At 44.6% G+C, this 23,935-nt stretch overlaps 1 protein-coding gene and 1 long non-coding RNA gene across 2 annotated transcripts in view; one reads left to right on the top strand and one right to left on the bottom strand.

Annotated features, from left to right (window-relative positions):
* Positions 1-13,666: 13,666 nt before the first annotated feature.
* POU3F4 (POU class 3 homeobox 4) lies at positions 13,667-15,832 on the bottom strand. The gene has a single exon (XM_081897456.1). The coding sequence runs from the start codon at positions 15,777-15,779 to the stop codon at positions 14,676-14,678; it is 1,104 nt and encodes a 367-aa protein (XP_081753582.1). The 5' UTR covers positions 15,780-15,832; the 3' UTR covers positions 13,667-14,675.
* Positions 15,833-17,834: 2,002 nt separating this feature from the next.
* The window catches only part of LOC309362056, a 91,594-nt gene continuing 85,493 nt past the window's right edge, over positions 17,835-23,935 (top strand). Inside the window, exon 1 of the long non-coding RNA XR_014164751.1 lies at positions 17,835-17,963. This is a non-coding gene — a long non-coding RNA (uncharacterized lncRNA). The remainder of the gene's footprint in view (positions 17,964-23,935) is intronic.

Below are 23,935 nucleotides of genomic sequence, written 5' to 3'. Positions count from 1 at the left end.
TAAATTTAACTACTCTGCAGCAATGGAATAAAAAGATACTGTATTTCCAAAACAAAGGTGTCCTGTTCAGTGATAATTGTGCCAAGCAGATGTTCTCTGGAGGTGGGAAACAAAGTTCCATGGATTGAAAACTGCAAGTTCTGGGAATTGAAAACTGCAAGCTCCATGGATCAAAGCACTTAGATAACCATGTGTGGGACCGAGCGCTCTCATCAGTAAAGTGGTCCCAAGCCTATAGCAGCTTAAAGAATGAGGTTCGGGAGATTTCCATCAGGACGGCAGCATGGGGGAGGGAGGGTTAGCCACCACCACACCCTGCTCCATGGCCCTAACCCTTCTATTTTAATTGCCATTTGTAAAAAGGATAAACAAAACCATACACAAGGAAAACAGGAAGCATCTGGTGTAAATGAAGAAATAGAAGAGTTAGCCTCAAATATGCAGAAGGGCATGGGTAGGCCTTGCAGAATACAGAGTCACCCTGTTTCTTGGGCCCTGCAGTTAGGTAATCTCTGGACTGGGTTGTCTTATCCCCCCCCCCACCCTTTAAATTGCAATGTGTATTATTTCAGTTTCTTTACAATATGGTTTGCCCTCTCCCACATTCATTCTGCCAAGTGGGACTCTGGACATCTGCCCTAAAGCCCAGCCTTGATATTACCACCACTTGAGCCAACCCTACATGCTCCTTTGTACATACTTATTTGCAAAGCCCTCTCAATCAGAAAGGTCTCTAAGTGTTGTGCATAATAAAATTATCATTAAAACACAGCTGAAACCTACAAAACTGTTGAAAACCCAAGTATACATAAAGTAAAGGTCTATAAAACGCAGATGAAATCAGCAACACTTTTAAATAACACATAACTGAATCACATTTAATTTTAATTCTCCTCTCTCTTTTCATCCCACTTATTCACCATAGGTCTTTCTGATGTCTTCACCACTCCAACTTAAATGCAGTTGTTTGTGGGGATCATGAGAGAAAGTCAGAGAGAGTCCATCTGCAGCCTGAAAATACATCAGACTGATTGTGGATTGGTTGCCTGTGGTCTTTTTTGGTGGATCGGCAGAAGAATGAAAAAAGAAAATACTCTTGTTTTGGAAACTGGGCATTGCTTCCCTAATGATGCATGTAAGATAGGCATGTTTTCAAATCAGGCTCTAGTTGAGTCTATGTTGGTAGCTACATTGATATCTATCCTAGTCCTGTGTTGTTATCAAATTTTTGGGTTGAAACTCTACCTTTCATTGACTCAGAATTTCTTCCTGGTATCTATGAAACTCTACATCCTCTTTTTACCAAACATGAATCTGCCCTGTGTGTTATAACCCTTGCTGAAAGCATTTTACTGTGAGGTAAACTACTATGTATTGTTTATTAAGTCCGTCCCCCCCACCACCCACATGTTCTCTTGAGCACAGGGAGTTTTTAATCAAGTTTTGTAGTCCCACACTGCTGTTTTAAAATCAATTGCTTTATGTTCCAAAATGGATTTACTCCTAGATGGAAAGGTCCTTGGAGATTCCCTGGGAGCTCTGAGAAACTCTCCTTTATACCGTTTTCAAAGCTTCTGTTTCTGATCCTCAAGCGAGGAAGCATCAGGCTGAGTTCCAACATAACATCTTCCATTGGCTCATTCCCACACACCCAAACTCTGCTCATCCCCAAATAAATCAAAGACAATATAACAATGGGCTTCCTGGAACCTGTTGGATGTAGTGCACGGACATGAAAGTGAAGTCTAGACCCGGAAGATGGAGCTGAAGTCCCAGCTGAGCCCACAAGGCAAATTAGTGGCTCTGATCCAGCTGCTACAGTCACAGGCAACTACTCATGCACAACAGTCAATGGCTCCTATGTGCATAACATCCTATTTGCTTGAAAGAATGCATTTAGAGGGGGGTGAGATGTCATACATTAAAGAGGACACCCCTCTCTTTGAATGCCTTTCTGGTCCAAGTCTAAAAATAAAGAACTATAAAAGGGGCAGAGCAAACAAGGGCCTTGAAAATACCCATCAGCCGTGAGCAGCTGGACAGCAAACTGAGCAGGCGCACACAGGATTACTGTTTTATTATTATATGAATTATTATATGAATTATTATTATTATTATTATTTAAATTTGTATATTGCCCTTCATCTATAGATTTCAGGGTGATTCACAACATAAAAATGACACCTGGTCACAGTCTTTCCTACTATGGTGGGGTGCAACATATTTCTATTTTAAAAATAGTAATTATTTCTAAATTTACATCTATGCATATAAATTAGCACATGCAGATTTCATGCTTTGTATGTCTCCTTCTGTCCTCTTGTTTGGTGATACAGTTCCTCTTTCTGGCTTTATGCATAAGAGGCCACCCTAGACACAGCCAGTCGGTTCAACTCTAATGTGTCTTGACATGGGCAATGTACTTTAGAGGCTAGTTACATACATCTCTCTTGCTGGATCAAATCTTTATGATCAAATCAGTGCTAATTATTCTGGTGGTACTCAGTACCGGCACCCTTTCTCCCCCATCCTCTTTCAAATCTTGCGATCTATTGGGATGGTGGTCAAGTTATGTTGGGGAGTAGCAAACAGAGAGAGAGAGAAGAAAAACGGACTACTCCTCCTCATCCCCCTTCTCTAAGAAGTACACTCATGCATCCCAGTGGTGCTGGGGAGAAGTTTGGAGAAGTTTGGGAGAGGAGACATGTAATTCTGGAAGGAGGGCAGGAGGGATGCTGGTTTGGGGGCAGTTAGAGAGCCAGGAGCGTGGGAAAGGACGAGAAGGAGGGGATTGGAGTCTCAATTATAAAGCATGGGCTTCTTGAAGAAAAGGGTGGGATATAAATGCAATAGATAAACTATTCTGCTTACCTGCTTAAGAAAGATGGAGGGGCCAGCCAAATGGAGATGTCAGTCAACAAACCTGGCAGCCTGGCAACCAGAGATCTCCACGTGGTCACAATTCCGGGTTGCCATATGTCCTCTCTTCCCCGGACACACCCTCTTTTTCAGACTCAAAATTTCTCTCCGAGTGGATTTTCAATATACAGTGGTACCTCGGGTTACATACGCTTCAGGTTACAGACTCTGCTAACCCAGAAATAGTACCTCGGGTTAAGAACTTTGCTTCAGGATGAGAACAGAAATTGCGGTGCGGTGGCAGCGGGAGGCCCCATTAGCTAAAGTGGTGCTTCAGGTTAAGAACAGATTCAGGTTAAGAATGGACCTCTGGAATTAATGAAGTTCTTAACTCAAGGTACCACTGTATAGCAAAACGTCTGGGTTTATCCAAATACACATACCACAAAGCTTCCAAAATAGAAAGAGATGCTCCTCTGCACCTTTCTTCTTCTACTCTACTCCAGCTCCTTTCACGTGACTGGAGCTGGCCAATAGTTGGTTGTCACATGATTTGGTCACCGTGTTGTTCTTCTCCCTTGTCACGTGGTCCGTAGAGCCTGTGGCTGGGAGCCATAGAGGAATATGCCCAGGAGCCATGGTAACTGGGAGTGGGGAATGCCTGGGGCTTTGCCACCCTCGCCCTGTGGCTAACCAGCTCAGCGGGTGGAGGGAAGCAAGGTTGATCCAAGGCCCCTTTTTCCAACCTCAAGAGCAGCAGTGGCGGGTGGGGGGAACCATTCTGTTTGTTCACTGACTGGTGGATAGTTACTTTTGGCTAAAGCAGCCCAGTCAGAGTGGCTCACTCTGTTTGTGTAGCAAATACATGAAGCAGGAATGAAAAACATGCACTTTTATATGCTCAGGTCTGCATACATGTATGTAACACCAATGCACTCATAGCGAATGCAATTAGTGTTGCAAGTGTGGAGCTGCTTTCAGTATCTTATGCATTTTGAAAGCAACCAAACACTGTGAGTTGGCTGAATATTTATAATATTTGCCTGTTCTGATCCTTATTGTTTTTTGGTTGGTGGAGTATATGTGTGGCATTATTATTATTATTATTATTATTATTATTATTATTATTATTAACTCTTCAAAATATGGCAACTCTATCACAACTGGACCCCTGCCAGTCTCAATATATGCCTGGCACCTGAGGAATTTCAAACTCTGGATATAGGAGCAGGGGAGACTTGGGGTGGCACCTGACTTGACATGTACCTGTTTACAAAACAGCTGAAACCAAGAGTAGAAATAGTTTACATTGTCCTGCCAACCTAGTCGTTCGAAAGCACCCCCAGGTGCAAGTAGATAAATAGATACCGCTTTATAGCAGGAAGGTAAACGGCGTTCCATGTGCTGCGCTGGCTCGCCAGATGCAGCTTTGTCACGCTGGCCACGTGACCTGGAAGTGTCTCCGGACAGCGCTGGCCCCCGGCCTCTTAAGTGAGATGGGTGCACAACCCTAGAGTCGGACACGACTGGCCCATACGGGCAGGGGTACCTTTACCTTTTAAGTGGCCATTTTATGCACACTTTACCCTGGTATGTGAATTTTTGTACACATTTTTTGGCTTGAGGAGTGCCTTGCAAAATTCAGAGAAGTGCAAATTGCAGAGGATTTAAAAGGCTGCTTGTGTTTCAGTTAAGGCATTGTTTCAGAAAGTGAGATTTGATGGATTAATCCTTGAATGCAAACTAAATTGAATTTCTCTCCATCTGTACTAGGAGGAGTGGCTGCGTTTGGGGTGGGTGGGAATATGCCCTTAGAATCCTCCACCTATTTGCCTCACTTTGCCTTATTGCAAATTGTGGGCCTGTGTGCCACCATGCTGATCACCTTTAAAAGAATAAGAAAGCCTAGACACTGGCCATTTTTGCGCTAAACAGTCAAAACATCTAGCTGAGCATGAACATTACTCCACCAGACAGAAAAAGTGTCAGGCATAAAGCTTACTTCACATCTGGGGTCACCATTACAGCAAAGAGCCATTCAGTCCAGTTAAGGGACATAGTATCAAGGATGTCTTATGCATAGAAGCTAGTGGCATGGGGTGCCGGGGTGCCAAGTTCTGGAGGGCGCAAGGGAAGAGGTGGAAGCTGGGCATGGCACCTTCCAGCATCAGCTCACTGCCCTCGCCCACCTCCGCCATGCAGCGCCGAAGCAGTGCTGCGCCCAGAGCCTCTGTCTGCCATAGCCACTGTGGCACGAAGCAGCCAGCTGAGCCGGGAGGCACCGCATCCAGCCTCTGCCTCTTCCCTGCAGGAGGAGCCGCCCTCCAGCCCTGCCGGCAGCGCTGTCCTCCCTAAAAAAAAGGTGGACAACTCTGGGGAAATCGAGGGGCACAGGAGGGAGCTTTGACCATGGCACCAGATATGCTTAAGATGGCCCTGCATAGTATTGGGCTTTGGCGGGTGTTAGCCGATCAGAATGGGATTTAGAGGCCTCTCACTTTTCTGAAAGCAGTCAATCTATATTACATGCCATTGCAGAATTCGGGCTTCCATGACCTTGGAAGCTTAATTTGCCTTTTTCCAGATCCATCCCTGATATGCATATTGGAGTTGCAAGCTGGTTAAAGAAATGTTGATTGATTCATCATATGGTATTTAACTGATTCACTGATTGCATTTGCAAAAACAAAATTTCAGAGGGCAAAAAGATACTGTACTTATTGTTGTTATTATTATCCTTCCTTCACCAGCAGGTTCGGGTTTTCTTTGTTTTCAGGTGCTGCACACCTAGGTGGCAAGAAGCTGCCTCCTGCTGGGTCAAACCATTGGTCCATCCAGCTCAGTATTGTCCAAACTGAACCCTACCTGGAGGGATTGAACCTGGGACAATTTGCATGCAAATCAGGTGCTCTAGCGCTGAGCTGTGGTAGGTGCCATAACAGAAGAGGTATTCCTCCTGTGTGTGAGGGAAGACAGAACACCTCCTTTAAGAAGCAGTTTCCAATCTGCAGTTTGTTGAAGAATCTAGTTTTAAAGTAATTAAAAACAAATAAAGCATCCCCTAAATTGGGGGAGAGCACTTCTGTAGCCAGTATAGCATTTACCCACTTAATCTATATTATTAATAAATTAAATATTGCAGTGTGTGTGTGTGTGTGCGCGCGCGCACACATATACATATGTGTGTAAAAAATATGTTCATTTGATATATACTTTATGTCTAGATGACATCATCTAGTAGAGGGATGGGAGGCATGTGACCCTCCTGATGATGTTGGACCCCAACTTCCATCAGTCCCAGCTACCATAACCAGTGGCCAGGGTTTATGGGAACCAGAGCCCAGCAGAACCAGAAGGGTCACATATTCTGCCATTCCTAACATAATTAGGGTTGCCATGTTTCAAAAAGTGAGAATCCAGACACAATAGTTGTTGAGCTATCCAGCCCTTGGGCCATTCACCAGGCAAACCTACTTTGTAGGGTTGCTATTCAGCATTAATTGAGGAGCTGGAGGGCCATATATGCCACATTGAGCACCTTGGAGGGAAAAGGTGGATATAAATGCAGTAAATAAATAAGACAAAATCCTGGTTCACACTTACATGCGGACCAGTTGTTGACCATTCATCACGTGGTTCTTCAACGTTTGATTGTTTTCAAATGAATATGTGAACCACTTCCATTTCAAAATTAGATATAGTTCACATCAGGTAATATGGATGTTTCACCTGTGCTAATTCATCCATGATCACATTTACAAATACAAATTATTGACTGGCGCTATTACAATCAGTGTGCCATGAACATGTTTGCGCACACAAACAGCTGGCCCAATGAGAATTACAATAATCTGTACTTAACATTAGGTGGCAGGAAAGATTTTTCTTTTGCTCAGAGATGCAATGGCACAAAATAACTTTTATTTCTTTAAATGGATTTCCTTGTAGCTTCATTCTTCTTTTAAAAAAAAAGTTCTTTGTTTACATCTGCCTTTTATTGTATACATTTTGTCTTTCAGCAATTGAGAGTGGGGTATGAAAACAGAAGAAATCCTTCAGTTGCACAGCAACAAAAATGACAGAATATCAAATTTACACTAAAAGGAATTGCTATTTGAAAACGACTTGGCTTTCAGCTTTCAAAAACAAAGAAAGACAAATAAACATCTATATTTCAATCCTTTGTATGGGTATTTGATAATAAAACCATAGATATAAAACAAATGCCCTTAAATGACACCATCTAGATGGTTTTAATATCACCTCCCATGTGTTCAGTTACAATATTTTAATTACACTGATAGATTTTTGTGCAATTTAAACTCTCTCTCTCTCTCTCATGCTTAAAGAAGGAATGTGAGGTTAGGGATTGAATTTCCCCCCTCTTTTGGGAAGGAATAGTACTCTTTAAAAAAGAATAGCACTAATTCTGCAATATAGAATTTCTTTGTGTGAATCATGCCAGAAAAACTACATGTATAAGGTTTGGGTAACTTACAAGCTAAGTACTCTGCAAAAGAGGATCCTATAAAATCGGACCCTCCTTCCCATATGAGAGAGAGAGAGAGAGAGAGAGAGAGAGAGAGAGAGAGAGAGAGAAAGAAAGAAAGAAAGAAAGAAAGAAAGAAAGAAAGAAAGAAAGAAAGAAAGAAAGAAAATCACAACCAGATGATGATGATGATGATGATCATTTGTATAGTGCCTTTCATCCAAAGATCACAAGGCGGTTCACAACATAAAAATACAAAATGAGAACACAAAACAAAAACAAAGCAATAATCCCCCCCCATATTTAATATCTATTCAGGGGACTTTTTTAAAAAAAATCCCACAGAGAATTACATGGGGAATGTTTCTTTATTGAAATATATGAGAATAATGCCAATTTTATAAATGCCAAATTCTAATATTTTGCCAAGTATGAAAATCAAACACTATCAACAGAGCACTGCCAGAAATCATAAGGGCAGGATAATCATCAGCAAAAGCTCAGTTACTTTGTAGTATGTAATACTTCAAATTACCTGCATACACCACCCACTGCCATACATAATACATGTGTGTAGTGGGTCAGGTCTGCACCATGTGAGACTCACCAGTCCAAATACAGTCATGTATGGTACCCCCATCAGCAGCCCCCAAAACCTGTTTTTACTGCCTATTTGGGACTGCAAAAACTAGGGAAAGGGTATGAAGCATGACCGCACTGCCAAACTGCATTCAACTGGGTGGCCCAAAAGTAATGCTTACCTACATTAGGATGAAGTCCTATTGGAGGATTTAACAATATGTGTGATAGTTCAGCAAAAAGTCTAAAATTAGACCTGTGATGAAATCCCGAACTACGATTCTGTGAATACTTAGTCATGACCAGTGCTACTTTCCTAGAAAAAGAGGTGCCAGAACTCACCATGAAAACCTCCCCCATTCTCTTAGAATGTCAGTGACACCCACCTGAGAGTTTCAGTGAGTCCAGCCCAGGTCATGAGGGAGTTGAATAAAGTGGGCGGGAAATAGAGTGCATATAAATTGGTGAGTGGGGGACCCTTGACTTGTGAGCTATGGATAGAGCCCAGGAGAAAACCTTGCTGAAGCTAGTCCATTAGAGTGACTGGGACACTGCCCCAGCAACCTCAATCTGCCTTCACCCAGCCTTTCCCTACCTGCCTTCTTATCTTACTTATAACCAATCAGGGGATGGCTCTGCCTCTCATTGGCTCTAGTGCCAACACCTACTGCTGGTCTCCTGGTCTCCCTAATTTCCTCCCAACCAGTCACAAGAAGCACTAAACACCACTGGGTGTTAGAGGTACTTAGCCTGTACTTTGGTAGGAACCACATGTTTACAATCTTGGGTTCCCTCATGGAAGAAAGGTGGGATGCAAATGTAAGGAGATAAAATAAGATGTATATGGTTATGTGCATGCAGAATTGCATCTCTGCCTTGTTCCAGATTAAACAGTTAACCCAGGGCAGTATTGTCTACTTTGACTGGCAGTGGCTTCCCAGGGTCTCCAGGTCTTTTCCATCATCTGCTGCTGGAGACCTTTTAATGGCAGATGACCTGGGACCTTCCACATGCACATTCTTTGTACTTCCAGCACTGGAAGCTCTTCTTCATTCACCCCATATACAACCGTGTTCCTTCATGGAACTCATTTATAAAGAATACAGGTCTGCCTATTGTCCATTGACTGGAGAGACTACAAACAGGTAGAATAACAGTTATGGCATGGGAGGGGAATGTTTACAACGATATAGTTAAAATACATACATTTAGCCTTCATCCATTGCCTAAGCCCAGCCTCCATTGTAGCTTAATAAGAAAAGCAAAGTGCTGTACAAAATTAGCAACAAAGCCCTTCCAGAGGAAGATTTAGGGCAGTGTGACGAGCCCCACTGCAATGGGTGCCAAGCCTAGAGGGCGCCACAGGGCGTCACAACTAGGACATAGCGAACTGAATGGAAGGTGATAGGTGGGGGTTGCCGAATGTTGAGCTCGCACAGGGTGCCGCTGAAATTTGAAAGACCGAAGTTCACCCCTGGCCCTGCTTGCCTGGTGGCTCACAATCTCAATTAATGGCTAGATTGTTGTTTTGTCCCCCCCCCCCCCGCTTGTAGCCTTATGTGATAGCAAGAAATGACTATTAAAAGAATGTGTTTTTTTCCATGGAAATCTCTCTGTCATTCATATATGTGTGCATGTTTATATATATATATGAAATCTAAAAATATGTTTAGGGGTACTCTCATTTTCCTACTCATACCCCTCAATGAGGTCAAACTTTGATTCACAAAATGTTTAGGGGTAAGTGTACCCCAGCGTGTCTCCCCCCCGAAAAAAACTGTGTGTGAGAGAGAGTGTGATATACATATATTCTGCGACTTGATACAAAAAACAACAATAATCCCAAAACTCATTTCTCAAACCTGCTCTTAAAGGAAATTTTCTATAGGTCTCCCCTGCTCATTCACTCTGCCTGTTCTTTCTGGATTAATTTTTAAAGTGCATGAATTAGTAGTCTGCTTTAGGGTTTTGTTTGTTGCTGTCTAGCCTCAACCCCCTCCTACCCCCCCCCAACACTTATGGTTCAAATCAGGTGACTAAGGAAGAACGGGCAGCCTTGAGAAAGTCCGCAAAAAACCTTGCCTCCCCACCATCACTCTCTGGTCATATCTAAAAGGCTTTGGGGGATCTAGAGCCAGGAAAAGGACACTTATTGATACCAAGACCTTGGAGGCCATGGGAGATTATATTTCCATGAGGCATCCCAAAGTGATTTACAATCTTTGACCTAAGCATGCATGATGCAACAAAAGAAGCAGAAACCGCTTTTTCTCTGGCAAGCATCTGAACTGGTCCATCAGTAGCCTCCATTTCTGCATCCTGGCAGGATATGATGTACTTTAAACAGAATGGAGTTTTAGGTGATGTAAATTGTAGTGCAGAAGATACTGTCATCAAAATGCTGTTACTACTACTACTGTAATAAATAATAATAATAATAATAATAATAATAATAATAATAATAAAGCAAAACAACAACAACATCCTGCAAGGAGCTCAGTTTGGTACACGTGTTTCTCCTGGTTCTCATTTTATCTTCATAGCAACCTTGTGAGTTAGGTTCAGCTAAGAGACAGTGATGGGCCCAAGGTTGGTACCAGTGAGCTTCATGAATTAAATGTTTGTTGCTCTACCCACATACCCACTGGAAATTCATGATGGCAAAAGCAATATGCATTCTATGCAGCTCTCCTCCCAAATGAGTTTGAGTGGTCAAATTTAAAGCAGCATTTTCATACTTATTTTAATAGGTCAGACACCCAGATCTGAAACACATGTCCTTGGAAGCAAATCAATAGGGCATAACTTTAAAGTAAAAGCGGGGTCTGATGCTAAGCAACCCAGGCCAAGCTGCCAAGCCTTTAAGTTGCCCATCTGTGCAAATTTTATATCGTGATAGCTGAGCACAACTGGGTCGCTTTGAGAATAAACAAAATAAAGACTGATTTTCCCCCATATTGAAAAGTGCAATATGAATAAAAGATACAATAATAAAAATTGCATGGCTGCCTGATAAATATTAACTTAATATTAATTTACAAAATTAAGTAGGGTTGGGGAAATAATACTGGCTTCATTTTCCTGGATGGCATCTACAATCATCCCTGCTTCAAATTCATAAGGTACTCACACACACATACGAAAACAAACACACACCAATAAAAACTAACAAACCAATGCCTCTGCCTTCACAAAGACACTTAGCATCCCCTTCCCCCTCCCCCTTTTGCAATGTGCTTCTCTGTTTTAAATTATAATTCGCAGGCAGCGAATACATTCGTGCATTCAAATTCAAGGCAAAGTTACATTGTGTGTTTCCCAGTTGTCAATTATAAACGGCTGGTCCAAGGAGGAGCTGAACCCTTCTTAAAGTCGCTGCATAGCCAACAGCATCTCTGAGGCTGCCTCTTAAACTGGGGAGGAGAGAGAGAGAGAGAGAGAGAGAGAGAGAGAGAGAGAGAGAGAGAGAGAGAGAGAGAGAGAGAGAGAGAGAGAGATATTGTGCTCAAAGAAACATATGTCGTCCCAAGATTTATTTATTTTTTAAACCGAACGAAAGAAAAGGATCGCTTTGCACAATCTCATGTGAAATTGACTGTAATAGCTTAACTAGCCCTGCCTGGGAAAGGGAAATTTGCATCCCATGCTTTAAAAAAGAAAGGAAAAGAGGAGGCGGAAGAAGAAAAGCAAACAAATAAACCAGGAAGACTCCACCAGGATGACCCTAAGGAAACCGAGATCTACAACAACCTCTTTAACAGGAAGGCATTGCCCTGTCGAAAAAGGGTGTGAGACTCTCCTTTCTCTCCCTTCTCCAGCAAAGATGGAAGCCTTAGAAGGGCCTGCCAGCTGACTGGTATAGATACCAGCGTTTGCTATATATTAGCCTCAATATTGTCTGAGAGAGGAAATTGACAGATTTCTTAAACAAAACAACAACAACAAATTTCACATAGGATTGAAAGGGCGGCTGGGAATTTGAACACAAAAAAGCTGGCTCTTCTCTATTAACGTCTAACCCTTTAACCCTAAATAAAAATTAACAACAAGAAGAAATATTTTTAAAAGAGCAAGGCCGTAAAGCATATTGGAAGGGGGGGTGGGGGCCGAGAAAGTTTATTTATTTTTATTTTTCTGTAAAGTTTCCCGGGTTTCTTTTTGTTTTTTGTTTTATCACCACACAAATAACGCAACTTCTTTTAACCTGTAAAAATGTTTTATTCAGACCTTTTGTGTGTGCGCGCCTGTACAACAATAAAATATTGCGTCAATATAAACCCCCCCTTGACTAAAAGTGGTTGACAAACAAACATCACAAGCGAATCGTTTTATGTTTACGCCTTCCTTCCCTGGACAGCCGCTTCGAGGATATATATATATATATATATAATTATTTTTCTGACTTTTTTTTTAAAACATAATGAGGAATTTATTGAAAATAAATAATTGTCGGCAACTGCAATAGGCAATTTGGAATAAAATAGTTGAAAAAGCAACCTTTAATGAAAATAGCGTTTATTATACATCAGTTACTAAATGAATAATCTAAATGATCTTTTCCCCCCTTTTAAATTAATAACTTCCCAAAAACGTTTAGAATATACAAAACTGTACAGGTATTTTCTTTTTCTTTTTTCCTTAATATAAAGTTGGCAGAAAGCGGGGTCTTCATTGTTGGGATATTAAGCGCATATTCAGGCTTGCCAGAGAGAAAATATGGAAATGAACATTGTTTATGCTTGGAAAGAATTTGGATTGAAAACGGGGGCGGGAAATTGGGGGGGGGAATCCTTTTCCATAATTAAACTGGCGTTATTTTTGCATCATTCCAGAGCTGCAAATTTGCATCTAGGGCTCCTTTCATATTATATCGATAGGTGTGTCAGACAGAGTAGTGACGGATGGATAGGCACAATACTCTGGATTTTTTTAGTAGTATAACTATATATATCTATATATACTTAGATGTCTGTAACGCACCTATACAAACAACTGCGGTGCCTCTTTGTGCCAGGTTTCTGTGTGTATTCGCTTAAGACGTGTATACGTGCAAAATATACACATTTTGGTCCTGCCTAGGTGTCCGTAGACAAACAATGGGCAATGCGTCTGTTTGTACAGCGTGTTTGTGTGTGCCTGCACACCCCTATAATGTGCGCCTTTGTAAACACACACGTCCACAAATGGAGGGGAGCTACATCCAATGACAGGCATGGAAGGGGAGGGAAGAATCTACAAGCAAAATAGCATTTTATTTGCTTTGCGGAAACTCTTTTAAAAAAATACAACTTAATAACAAAACGCTTTTGACCAGATCTGCAGCATATCAGTAAAAACCATAACCCAATTCCTTACTGCCTTCCCCCCCCACCTCGACCCAACCACCTCCCATACCCATTATTAATTTCAACCCTTGCTGTTTTCCTTTTGACTTTTGATAAGAAACGCGGGCAAACCGATTTATTCCGAAGCTAAGCGTTGGACGGGACGGGTTTGACTACAAACCATAGCTCCAGGGGCCGACCAGGATGGATCCAGTCGAGTGTGTGTGTGTATATATATATATATATATATATAACATTGTCGAAGAGCTAGAGACCAGGGAAAGGCCGGCCTTTCAAACATATATAAGTTATTCTGGTGATGTTTCCATGTTCGATCTTTGTTTAGACAAGCCAAAATCAGGCACGGGGATGGATGGGGAGGGATATGGAAGGGGACGAGTAGGAGTCTTTTTAAAGAGAATTTCCATGTTGACGTTATATAATTCTGAAAGTTATTTAAATATATCTGAAAGGGCGGGACAAAGAAGGGTTGAGAAAATCAGATTTTCTGACTAGTCATCTCTTGTTTCTGCCTTTGGGGCTTAGAAAAGAGGGGTTCTAGATTCCACCCTCCTCTAATGGGGGCTGGGGAAATTAGAATACATTTTCCCCCTGCCGCCTCCTCCCCTCCTTTACACAAAATCAGTGACCTGCAGGGGGAGAGGGGAGGAGGAGCTGATCAATGGGGTCCCTTCAATTTTAGGTCACAAATGTTACCTACAGGTTGTGGTGTGACACCCCCGGCCTTCGGAAGGCCGCTATACAGAAAGTCTGGTTTAGGAACGAGCAAAGCCAAGTCCAGCCAAGCTAAAGCGAAAACAAAAAAAATATATACCCCAAAACCTGAAATACATCGGATCAGACCAAGGCGCTGAAAGGTTATTCATAGGCACGTTTTGTGTATATATCTATATGGAAAGAGAGAGACAATGCATTTGTTCTGTTGTCTTCGTATCGGAGATTTCTTTTTCTTTTTTTAAAGCCTTGATGTTTACCACAGAAAATCGGCGAGGGGGTGGGGAAGGTTGGATAGATAGAGAAACAGAAGAAAAACAAGATAAGTATAGACATATAAATAAGCATATGGGCTGCCCGGAATGAGCAGCGGGGTGGAGGGGGGTAATGACGGTGAGGAGGAGGTATGTATTATAAACTATTCTTTTCATTTTCTTAATGTCGTGGCCGGGTTGATGTTGTCCTGAAGGGTTGATGAAGGTAAAGTTACCGATAATAATAATAATAATTATAATAATTATAATTATAATAATAATAATAAAATCCTGGTTTGGGCAGGGTCGGGAGAAGAAGAAGAAGAAAAAGAAGAAGGCAAGAAAAAGGAGGGCGAGGAGGAGGAGGAGTGGGGGATGAATGTCACACCCATAGGATCCGCGCCGCTGCCCAGTTCCCGAGTGGGTCCTTCATAGTCAAAGATCGTGGCAGGAGGCGTCTGTTTTCACGCTGTGAGAGTAAACCTCGTGCGGCTGCGGCGGGTCCCCTGGCGGCGTCATCCTCTTCTCCTTTTGCCGTCTGTTGCAAAACCAAACCCTCACCACCTCCTTCTCCAACTGGAGGCTGTCCGCCAAAGACGAGATCTCCTGGGCCGCCGGCTTGGGGCACTTCAAGAAATGCGTTTCCAGGACCCCTTTGACACTCACCTCGATGGAGGTCCGCTTCTTCCGCTTCCTGCCCTGAGCCGCGATCTTGTCGATGCTGGTGGGGCTCCCCGTCGAGGAGTCGGCCTCCTCCAGCCACTTGTTCAGCAGTGGCTTAAGCTTGCACATGTTCTTGAAGCTCAGCTGCAGAGCCTCGAACCGGCAGATGGTCGTCTGAGAGAAGACGTTCCCGTACAAAGTGCCCAGCGCCAAACCCACGTCCGCTTGCGTGAAGCCCAGCTTGATCCTCCTTTGTTTGAACTGCTTGGCGAACTGCTCCAGTTCGTCCGACGTCGGTGTCTCCTCGTCCGAGTGGTCCTGGCAGTGGTGCGAGCCCAGGTCGCCGTGGTCCGGGGTGTCCCTCAGCACCTGGTGCATGGCCTGCGGCGTGACCGAAGCCGGAGGGGGCGTCAGACCCCCGTGGTCCAACATCCCGCTGACCGTGAAGCCCGCTTGAGAGTAGACGTTCAAGGGGGGAGGAGGAGGCTGCCCGCTCGACGTGAGCGAGGAATTGTGAGCCGGGCTGGCCCCCCAGGCGCTGGGGTGGCTGGTGTGGTGGGGCGAGTGGTGGCTAACGTGAGGCGAGCGGTGGTGGATGATGGCCCCCAGCTGCAAGTCTTCCCGCCCTGGCTTCACGTCGGGCTGGTCCAGAGGGCTGGCGGTCAAGGTGGACGACCAAGGCCCTGCGTCGCTCAGGCTGGTCACCCAGTGGTGCCCCAGAGGGTGCCCATTGCTGGGGACCCCTTGCAAGTAGTCACTTTGGAGAAGTTTCTGGGGGTTCCGGAATGGGCTTCCTTGCTGCATCCCCGCCGATTCTGCGTGGACCAAAGAGCTGGAAGTGAGGATGCTGTAGGGATTCGACGCCGCAGTAGCCATGCTTGATGCTCAGGATTCCCCCTACTAGTTATAATGTGGCAAAGGGAGATGCGTTCAGCCTTTGACATCTACCCAGCCTAAAGGGAGCCAAATCAGCAACCGCATGCTGACGGGCAGCCCCGGCGGCCAATCCGAAAGCCTCTTCCCGCCGGGAAGTGGGCGCCGCAACCAATGAGGGTTCGCCAAAGAGGCTGGCTCTGAGCCCGTCCAAAAGGGTGGGGGGGACGGAGGGAGAGAGAAAGAGGGAGACGAAGAAGCTTGCAGGCGGAGAAGGGTTAAAACGAGGGAGTCTGGAAGCAGGAAGTGAATCAATCTTCAGGTTCCATTGGCTGCCGCGAGCGGGCTGCCCACGATTCACTGGGTTAACCCTTTCGCCGCTGCAGGACAATATCATTTATTTCAGCCCACCCACCTCCCCATCTGCCCCTCTGCCGCCGCTACTTCATTTTTTAGATCTTATTAGGAGAAGAAGAAAGGGAAAGAGGTGGGAGGAAGGGAAAGGAGGAGGCAAGGGAATGCGAGGGCATGGTTTAAATTTGTATTGATTAATTCCAGGTATAGACCCCTTTCCTGGAAAACTTGGGAGGGGGCAGGCGAAGGGATGTTAAATACCCATCTTCAAGACGGACAGCTTCTCCTTAACACAATCTATAGACGTCTCCCCACAATACCACACCCCCCCAAATCCCTTTTAACAATTTGAAGTCAATCTGAAAGCAACTGGGAGATTAAGGGGTTGGGGTAGCGGGGACAACAACAAAATAAACAAAACTGTCTCAAGTAAATCTCCCCGGGGCCTCAAAAGTTACACCTTGCCTAGGAAACTTCGTGTGTGACAGGCGGAATATCAGATGAATACTTATCCGGGATACATATTGCATACATGACACTGTTGTCATACTTTTGGGTATGTTGCATACTCATACACACAGAGAAAGAGAAATGAAACAGCTCTCTCTGTGTGTGTGTGTGTGTGTGTGTGTGTGTGTGAGAGAGAGAGAGAGAGAGAGAGAGAGAGAGAGAGAGAGAGAGAGAGAGAGAGAGAGAGAAGCTAGTTTTCAGATATTCATTTGTTTCCTTTCCACTGAGCTGGCTGGTTGGTAAATCAGCAGTTAACCCGCTGCCTGATTGAAATGCAAATCCTGCCTGCCATTCGCCTTAAGTTGGGTGGTGCAAAGTTTGCTTCCACAGTCGCCCTGGTCATCCCGACGCTTCGGCTGCCTCCTCTCCACCCCCCACCCCTCCCCAGCAATTGGGAAACCGCGCGCTCCCTAACAACAAGCTCTGCAACTTTCCAAGCCTCTCGGAGCCTGTGACAGAAAAGCACACAACTTGTGGTGGCGCGACAGGAGGAGAGACGCACGTCTTGCAGCCCCGGGTGCCAAGAAAACCCCTCTCCTCCTTCCTAGATACACTCAGGAGGTTATAGTGGCTTCGTTTCTCCACGCCTTTCCAAAATACAGAACACACACACACGCAAACTCTGGCAAACGGTTTGAATAAATTATCATTGTTTTCTGCTAACCCTAACCCTCCCTTACCTTTGACATAAAGCTGTAAGGTATTGCTGTCTGTTTTATAAGCTTATTCCTGAAAACGTGGCTTTAGGTAATAAGGAGGAATGTCAAAGCATAAGTAGGGGGAAAAATGAGAAATAAAAGGGGGGGTGGAAGGTTGCTGCTCTTTCTCCCCTTAATGTTCCTTTTCAGTCTATTATGTCAATAATAACAATGATAACAACAACAATAGCAACAATCCAGTCTGTTGTGTGTTCCTCCTGCAAATGTTTTAGCTGGAGATCAGAAATCGGAGCGTTTAGATTTTGTTGCAGTACTCCAGCTGAGAAAATTAAACCCTAATACATACGAAAAGAAAAGAACAAGGATCTCCGAAGTTTTTTTTTAATGACCTTTCCGTGCATAATTTCGGAGGTAACCTAGCTGCATAATTATATTTGCACTTACAGAACGCTGCATCACAGTTCCCTTATTGGTTTGAAATTCCATTAAATATATTGCAGGAGCTCCTAGGTTAAGCTTGATTTAAATTTGCATACATTTTCATATATTTAGCAGAAATAAAAGAAGGGCTTGCAGCTACCCGAAAGTCATTAAGGCATTAAGTTCTCTAGGAAGACAGATCTGGAGAAAAATTCAAGAAAATGAAAATATCGCCCTAAACAAGGTGAGCTTTTTTCCCCTTCCACATCTCTCTCTCTCTCTATCCTATCCTTTTCTCCCTCCCTCCCTCTCTCTCATTTGAGCTGCACCTTTTCCTTTTCCTTTTTTAAAATACAGGATAAAACAGCTACTGGTCATTTTTCAGCAGTTTCCAAGTCTAGATCAATGGATAGGGAATCTGAATGCAAGATTTGTTCGCTTTTATACTTTTTTTGGTTAAAGTTTGAAATAAAAGTTGCATAGGTTTAAATATATTGAGGAAGTTGGGAAACTTCCATTTTTATTTTATTTTTTTTAAAAAAAAACATTTTCCTGGTTGCTGTGAGGGGGTCCTGGGAGACAGTACTGTGGTGAAGAGGCTCTGCCGTTTTGGTTTCGACAGTCTTTTCTTCTTCTTCTTCTTTGAAGCGTGGAAGCAATTTTTGGGCAAAGTACAGTTACTGGCAATTGAGGTTCCACTTATTTCCTCGCGTGGTAGACTGTGGTCCTTGCTGGATCCGTAAAATAATCTGTAAGAAATGGGTTGTGTATGTGTGTGTAGCTGTAAAGGCAAGACTATTCTCCCCACTGGGATGGGAGAATAATTTGAAAAGACAGAAAGGGCCAGATTTTTTGCGCGCGGGGGGGGGGCGGGTGGGGGGGGAGAGAATCTTTAGCAAGGCAGGAATGAAACCCAGCCAGCCTAATACCATATTGAAAATCGGATCCACTCTATTTCTGATGGTCTATTTAGAAAGCTAAATAAGTGAAAGTGGAACCTAACCTAACCTAACCAAACACAAAACAACCTTCGCCCTCTCTTTTGTACGATTTTTAAATCAAACTTTCATCGTTTGAGGGTGCCTTTACAAGAAGAGGAGGGAATCGTAAAGCAGTTAGCTATTACCAACACCGATCCCCAACACAGTGAAGCAGCACTGTTGCAAACTGCGGATGATGTCCGCTGCAACACTAAGGGAGTAAATGTAACCGAACACAATAGAGGGGACGGATAGAGAGACAGAGAGACTACATGTGATTGTTCTGTTAGGCTGCAAGCTTGCTTGGGAGGAAAAGCAGTATTGAACACCACAGGGATTTACTTCTGAGTAAGCGCGCCTAGGGTAGACTAGTTTCTCTTCCACCACCACCCATACCAATTGACTTGGAAGGTCAATCCTTTGACAGCAGGCGCGCGGGGGTGGGGGGGTGCCTGCTCCTTACTCCCAAACCAACTCATTTTAAGGGATGCTGGAGAGGTCTAAGTGAGGCTACCAGGAAACCCACTAGAAGCCTTTACCTCCTTGACATGTTTGGGGATCGCCGGGGGGGGCAGGGAGGAGGAGGAGGGATCGATTATCTTTTTCTTCCCTCCTCACTAGAACTTCCAAATGAACTTGGCTAGGAGCGTACTTTCTGACCAAGCTTTAAAAGTGAGGAGAGAAAAAACAGGCCTGGTGCAATCAAGCTCAGAAAATGGCTTTGTTTAGACCATTATAAGAAATAATGTTAAAAAATCAAGATTTGCCGGCATCATACAGTATCATGTTCTGCCTCAGATTAATGGGAAGATATCCTTTGGTTTCTCTCTCTCTCTCTCTCTGCCCCACACCCCCTCCGCCTCCACACTTTCTCTTTCTGGAGTGTTTTTTATCCGTTTGGAGTTGCACCCCTCCCCTCCCCTCTCGCTTTTGCCTCCTAATCTGCTTGAGAGGGTTTCTTTAGCGCTTTCCTGTCAGTCTAACTTCCCGAGTGTAACAGATGCTGCTCTCAGGCGCTCCTTTCTGCTGCTCGGCTCTATTCAGCTCCGCATATTTCTCCCCATGATCCAGGTTTCCATAGAGAGAAGCATAAAGGCGAGAGCGGAGCCGCAAATCCATCGCCCCATGCAGAATAAAAGGACCTCATTCAATAGACCCGACCCCGTCTGAACATGAGAGAGTTTTACTTTTTAAGGACACGCAGAGTAACTGTTGCAAGAATTTGTCACTTATTTTTTTCCCTCCCCCCCATAGACTCCAGAGAGAGAGAGAGAGAGACCTTTTTTTTTAAAGAGGAGGAATGAAAAGGAATCAAATCTGTGTTGTTATTATTATTATTGCCATCATAATTGTTAATACGAACGTTTTCTTCTTTTTAAAGCCCGTTGGGCTTCTCGGACTCCCTCACTCCCCCCCCCCCGCACCGCGGCCCACCGCCAACCAGAAATAACTTTATTTTCATATCTAATCTCTCTCTCCCCCCCTCCCCCACCCAACCCCGCTTCGGTCACTTCATGGCAGGGATAAAGCCCGAGTAAGAATAGCTCTAGGGAAAAAAGAAGAAAGAAATATCCCATCTTGTTGGGAGGCAAAAGAGAAGTTGCTATAGAAGGAGAGCGAACCAGCGAGAGAGAGAGAGAGAGCCGGTTTCTGTTTGTTTATATGATTATTAGTTTGTTTGTGTTGAAAGTGAAGAGGTGTCTGTAAAATAAAGTCCTCTTCTGGCTCCCTCTCGCTCGCTCCAAACACACACACACACACACACACACACACACACTTGACAGTCTAAGTTAAACAAACAAACAAACAAACAAATTCTCAGCTCGCACTGTTGCTGGGACACCCCCCCCCTTTAAGCACACATTTCCGTCTTGCTTTTTAAAGGTGCGTAATATTCTTGGGTGGGGAAAGGAGTATATCGGATTGGAAGACAAGTTGCCAGCGAGCGAGGCTGTCACGAAGCTTGATCCGGCAATTCCACTGAATTCAGCGGGCCTCACTCCCAGGTTAAGTGTCTTTAGGATTGCTGCGTAAAACTTGCAGTCCTGAGCATGCTTACTTCTCAGACTTACTTCTGAGTAAATCCGAATAGGCTGGAACTGAGGTTTCCATTCTTTCCCGTCCCTCACCTCTCCTGGAGGTGTGTATGACTTTCAGAATGCGATCCTACGCACATTTACTTGAAAGGAGCAGTCTGAAGGGATCTTGATCATATTGTAGATGGGTGTCCAGGGATGGAGGTTTAACATGCGGTCCAGCACCACGGATTTTTATCAGATAGGAAATCCCTTCTTGTTACTACTGTGAGCGAGTGTCTGCGGGGGGGGTGTGTGTCTGCGAGTTATATATTTACTGCAAATCACCGGAGGCGGTTCATAATGCAAAAAAAAAAATTCCTCGCAGTCTTAAGGCTGCAATCCTCTGCGTCTTTACTCCAGAGTAAGGCCTGCTGTGTTACACACTCTTACCCGGGGTGTGTTTAGGATTGCAGCCGTTGAACTTGTGTGATCGATGACCCCAGAGGCGCTCTTTCTCTCATGCTGTGTTTTTCTCTCCTACGGAAGAGAGACAGATACTGAGAGTAACAGATTGCAATATAATTATAAGCCACACAATTGTGGGAGATATCATCTCTCTCGAGTCCCTCGAACCTCTCTCCCTCTCTCTTCCTAAGGAGATGGGACACACACACAGACGACCCTCGCCGCCTCTGTCTCTCCCCCGCCCCTGCAAATGCTGAGATTTGGTGGTGGTATTTAGTTGCAACTTTTCCAGATACTACTCAATTCCAAGAGCGGAGGCGCGGGATGTTGTTGAGGGCGGAGGGGAAGGGGGTTTCTCCCCCCCCCCCCACTTCCAAGGGTGCAGTTTTGACTGTGCTTAATACAGCATGAAGCTGTGAGCGGTAGGCAGCGAGGCGAGGTCGCGACCTCTATAAAGAAAATTTCACCTTTTCGCCCAAGTTCGCTTTAGAGGCAAGGCTGGGACTTGTGAAGAGACGCTTGGTGGGAAACAAGTGTGTGCTTTTGTGTGTGTGTGTGAATGTGAGTGTGTTTGAGAGAGAGAACCCACCGGGAAAATAAGAGTATGGAAAAGGGACAGCCAAAAGGATGCTGGGGAAGGAAGCTGCGAGAAAGAGTGAGAGTGTTTAACTGTTTCTTAAACAGGGGAGAGAGGTTTGTTTTCGTTTTCTTCTTGTCCCGCACTTTCCACAGGGCTAGAAAGGTTAGCCACGCTCCAACCCCGGTACTCTCCCTGCAACAAGCGAAAGCAAGGTTTTAAAACGAAACCAGAGTTTGTGGAGTGGGAGGGGGAGAGGAAGAAAGAGAGGAGGGAGAGAAAAGGAGAAGAATTGGAGGAGCATTGGAGAAAGATATTAGCCAATTAGCAAAAAATTGCTTTCTCCCCCCCCCCCAATATTTTTAAGTCTCTGCTGTTTTGGGGGGCGGGGGGGAGAGAGGCACCTTGCATTTTACTCCTCTAGACTCAGATGCAGCAGCGGAGGAAGAGCAGGGGGCGGCGGAGAAGGGAAGGTAGAGTGTGGGGCAACGCGTTCAAAGATTAACCCCTTCCAGGAATCTTTGGCAATATCCCCCCCCCCCACTTCCCACTGGCGACAGAAGAGGCAAAGTATATTTCTGGGTGGGCGAGTTTTGTCACAGGTGTAAAGAGCTCCGAAGGAAAAATAGCAGTGGATGTTAATTATATAAGTCCAACAATGTGTTGGGGTGAGCAAGCGTGTGTATGGGGGGGGAAGGGGTCGAGCTTCTTGTTTGGGGCGCACTTGTCCCTCCCAATCACTCAGTGGCGTAGCGTGGGGGGTGCAGGGGGGGCTGGCGGCACCGGGCGCAACATCTGGGGGTTAGGGTTAGGGGGCGCAAATCCACGGGTTAGGGGGCACAAATTACTTGCCTTGCCCCGGGTGCTGACAACCCACGCTACGCCACTTCTAACCTCGATGGCGTTTGGTTGTATGCCCAGACATGAGCTGATTCTGCGTTCGGGATACTGGAAGAGGGAGAGATCATTTTGATATTATTATTATTATTGTTGTTGTTGCTATAGTGGCTATTGTTGCATCTCCTCACCTTGGCAGAAGAAATTGCAAGGTAAATAAGATAGAATCTAATCTGCTCAGCGCCCTCCCTCAAATTCCGCCCTCAACCCGCCAGTTTAATTCTGCCCCACCTCATTGCGCGCGCGCGCACACACACACGTACTGCAAAACGAGTTTGCTTCCACTTGGTTCATCTCCCGTGTGTTCCTTATCTGTGTTCCCACCTGAAAAGTTTGGATGTTGCTGTGTACTTTAGGAGAGGCGCGGAGGTTGTGGTTTGTTTTCAAATGGGACTTGCTCTAGCGGATTTAATTCGTTGGCTGGGGGAGTTATTTATTTATTTCACCCTGAAAATGGGGGTGCGTAATTGTGTGTGTGTGTGTGTGTGTGTAGTCCGAAGGATCATTCGCGTGTATGAGCGAATTGGAGAGAGGGGTGGCTTCCACAAACAGTTCGATTTGGTCTCTCATTAAATCGGACGCTGTGAATTTCCTCGCTTGGCCAGCTTTAGAAACTCAAGTTCGTCCGTTCTTTCTCCAAAACATTTTACCAGTCTCTTCAGTGCATAATTAAATAAATAAATACTTTTAAAACAAAAAAAGAGGGAGGATGGGGGGGGGGGAAGCTACTTTATAAGGTCATAGATGAATTCCCACAATCGACCAGCCTTAGTCCTGGTTTCTTCCTTAACATCCAAGTTCAGAAGCATCTGGTCGTGGGAACTGGACAGCCGTCTGAAACATTCCAGGGGTCCACAGCTGAGCCCTTGGACGGTAAATTGTGCTTAGAAGAATTCAACTCCCGTCCCCCGTATCCATCTCTAGGTATTACTAAAATGTTACTGAACTACAGCTTATATCTAGTGCAATTTGCTTTCTAATATGCACACCGAGTAAGTTGCATTTGTAAAAGCGCTCAGGAAGTGACTACTGTACAGTAGTCAGAGCTGGTTCTTCAGTGTAGCCTTGCCTGGATTTTTTTTTAAAAAAGAGGCAAAAATAATTCCCATCTCCCGGAAAGGGATGACTTCGGGGCCGCTCGTCTTCAGCTGTGTCACACTCAAGTCCGCAGGACCCTTTGTCATGTTCAGAATTATGGACTTAGTCCTGAATAAGGGTACAAAGGCTCCAGAACATTAGTAGACCCCGGATTTATATCCATAAAGGGACTCGTTTACCA

This window comes from Podarcis melisellensis (assembly GCF_964234715.1).
Source record: "Podarcis melisellensis genome assembly, chromosome: Z".
Classification (NCBI taxonomy): domain Eukaryota; kingdom Metazoa; phylum Chordata; class Lepidosauria; order Squamata; family Lacertidae; genus Podarcis; species Podarcis melisellensis.
This window is presented reverse-complemented; position numbering and strand designations above follow the sequence as displayed.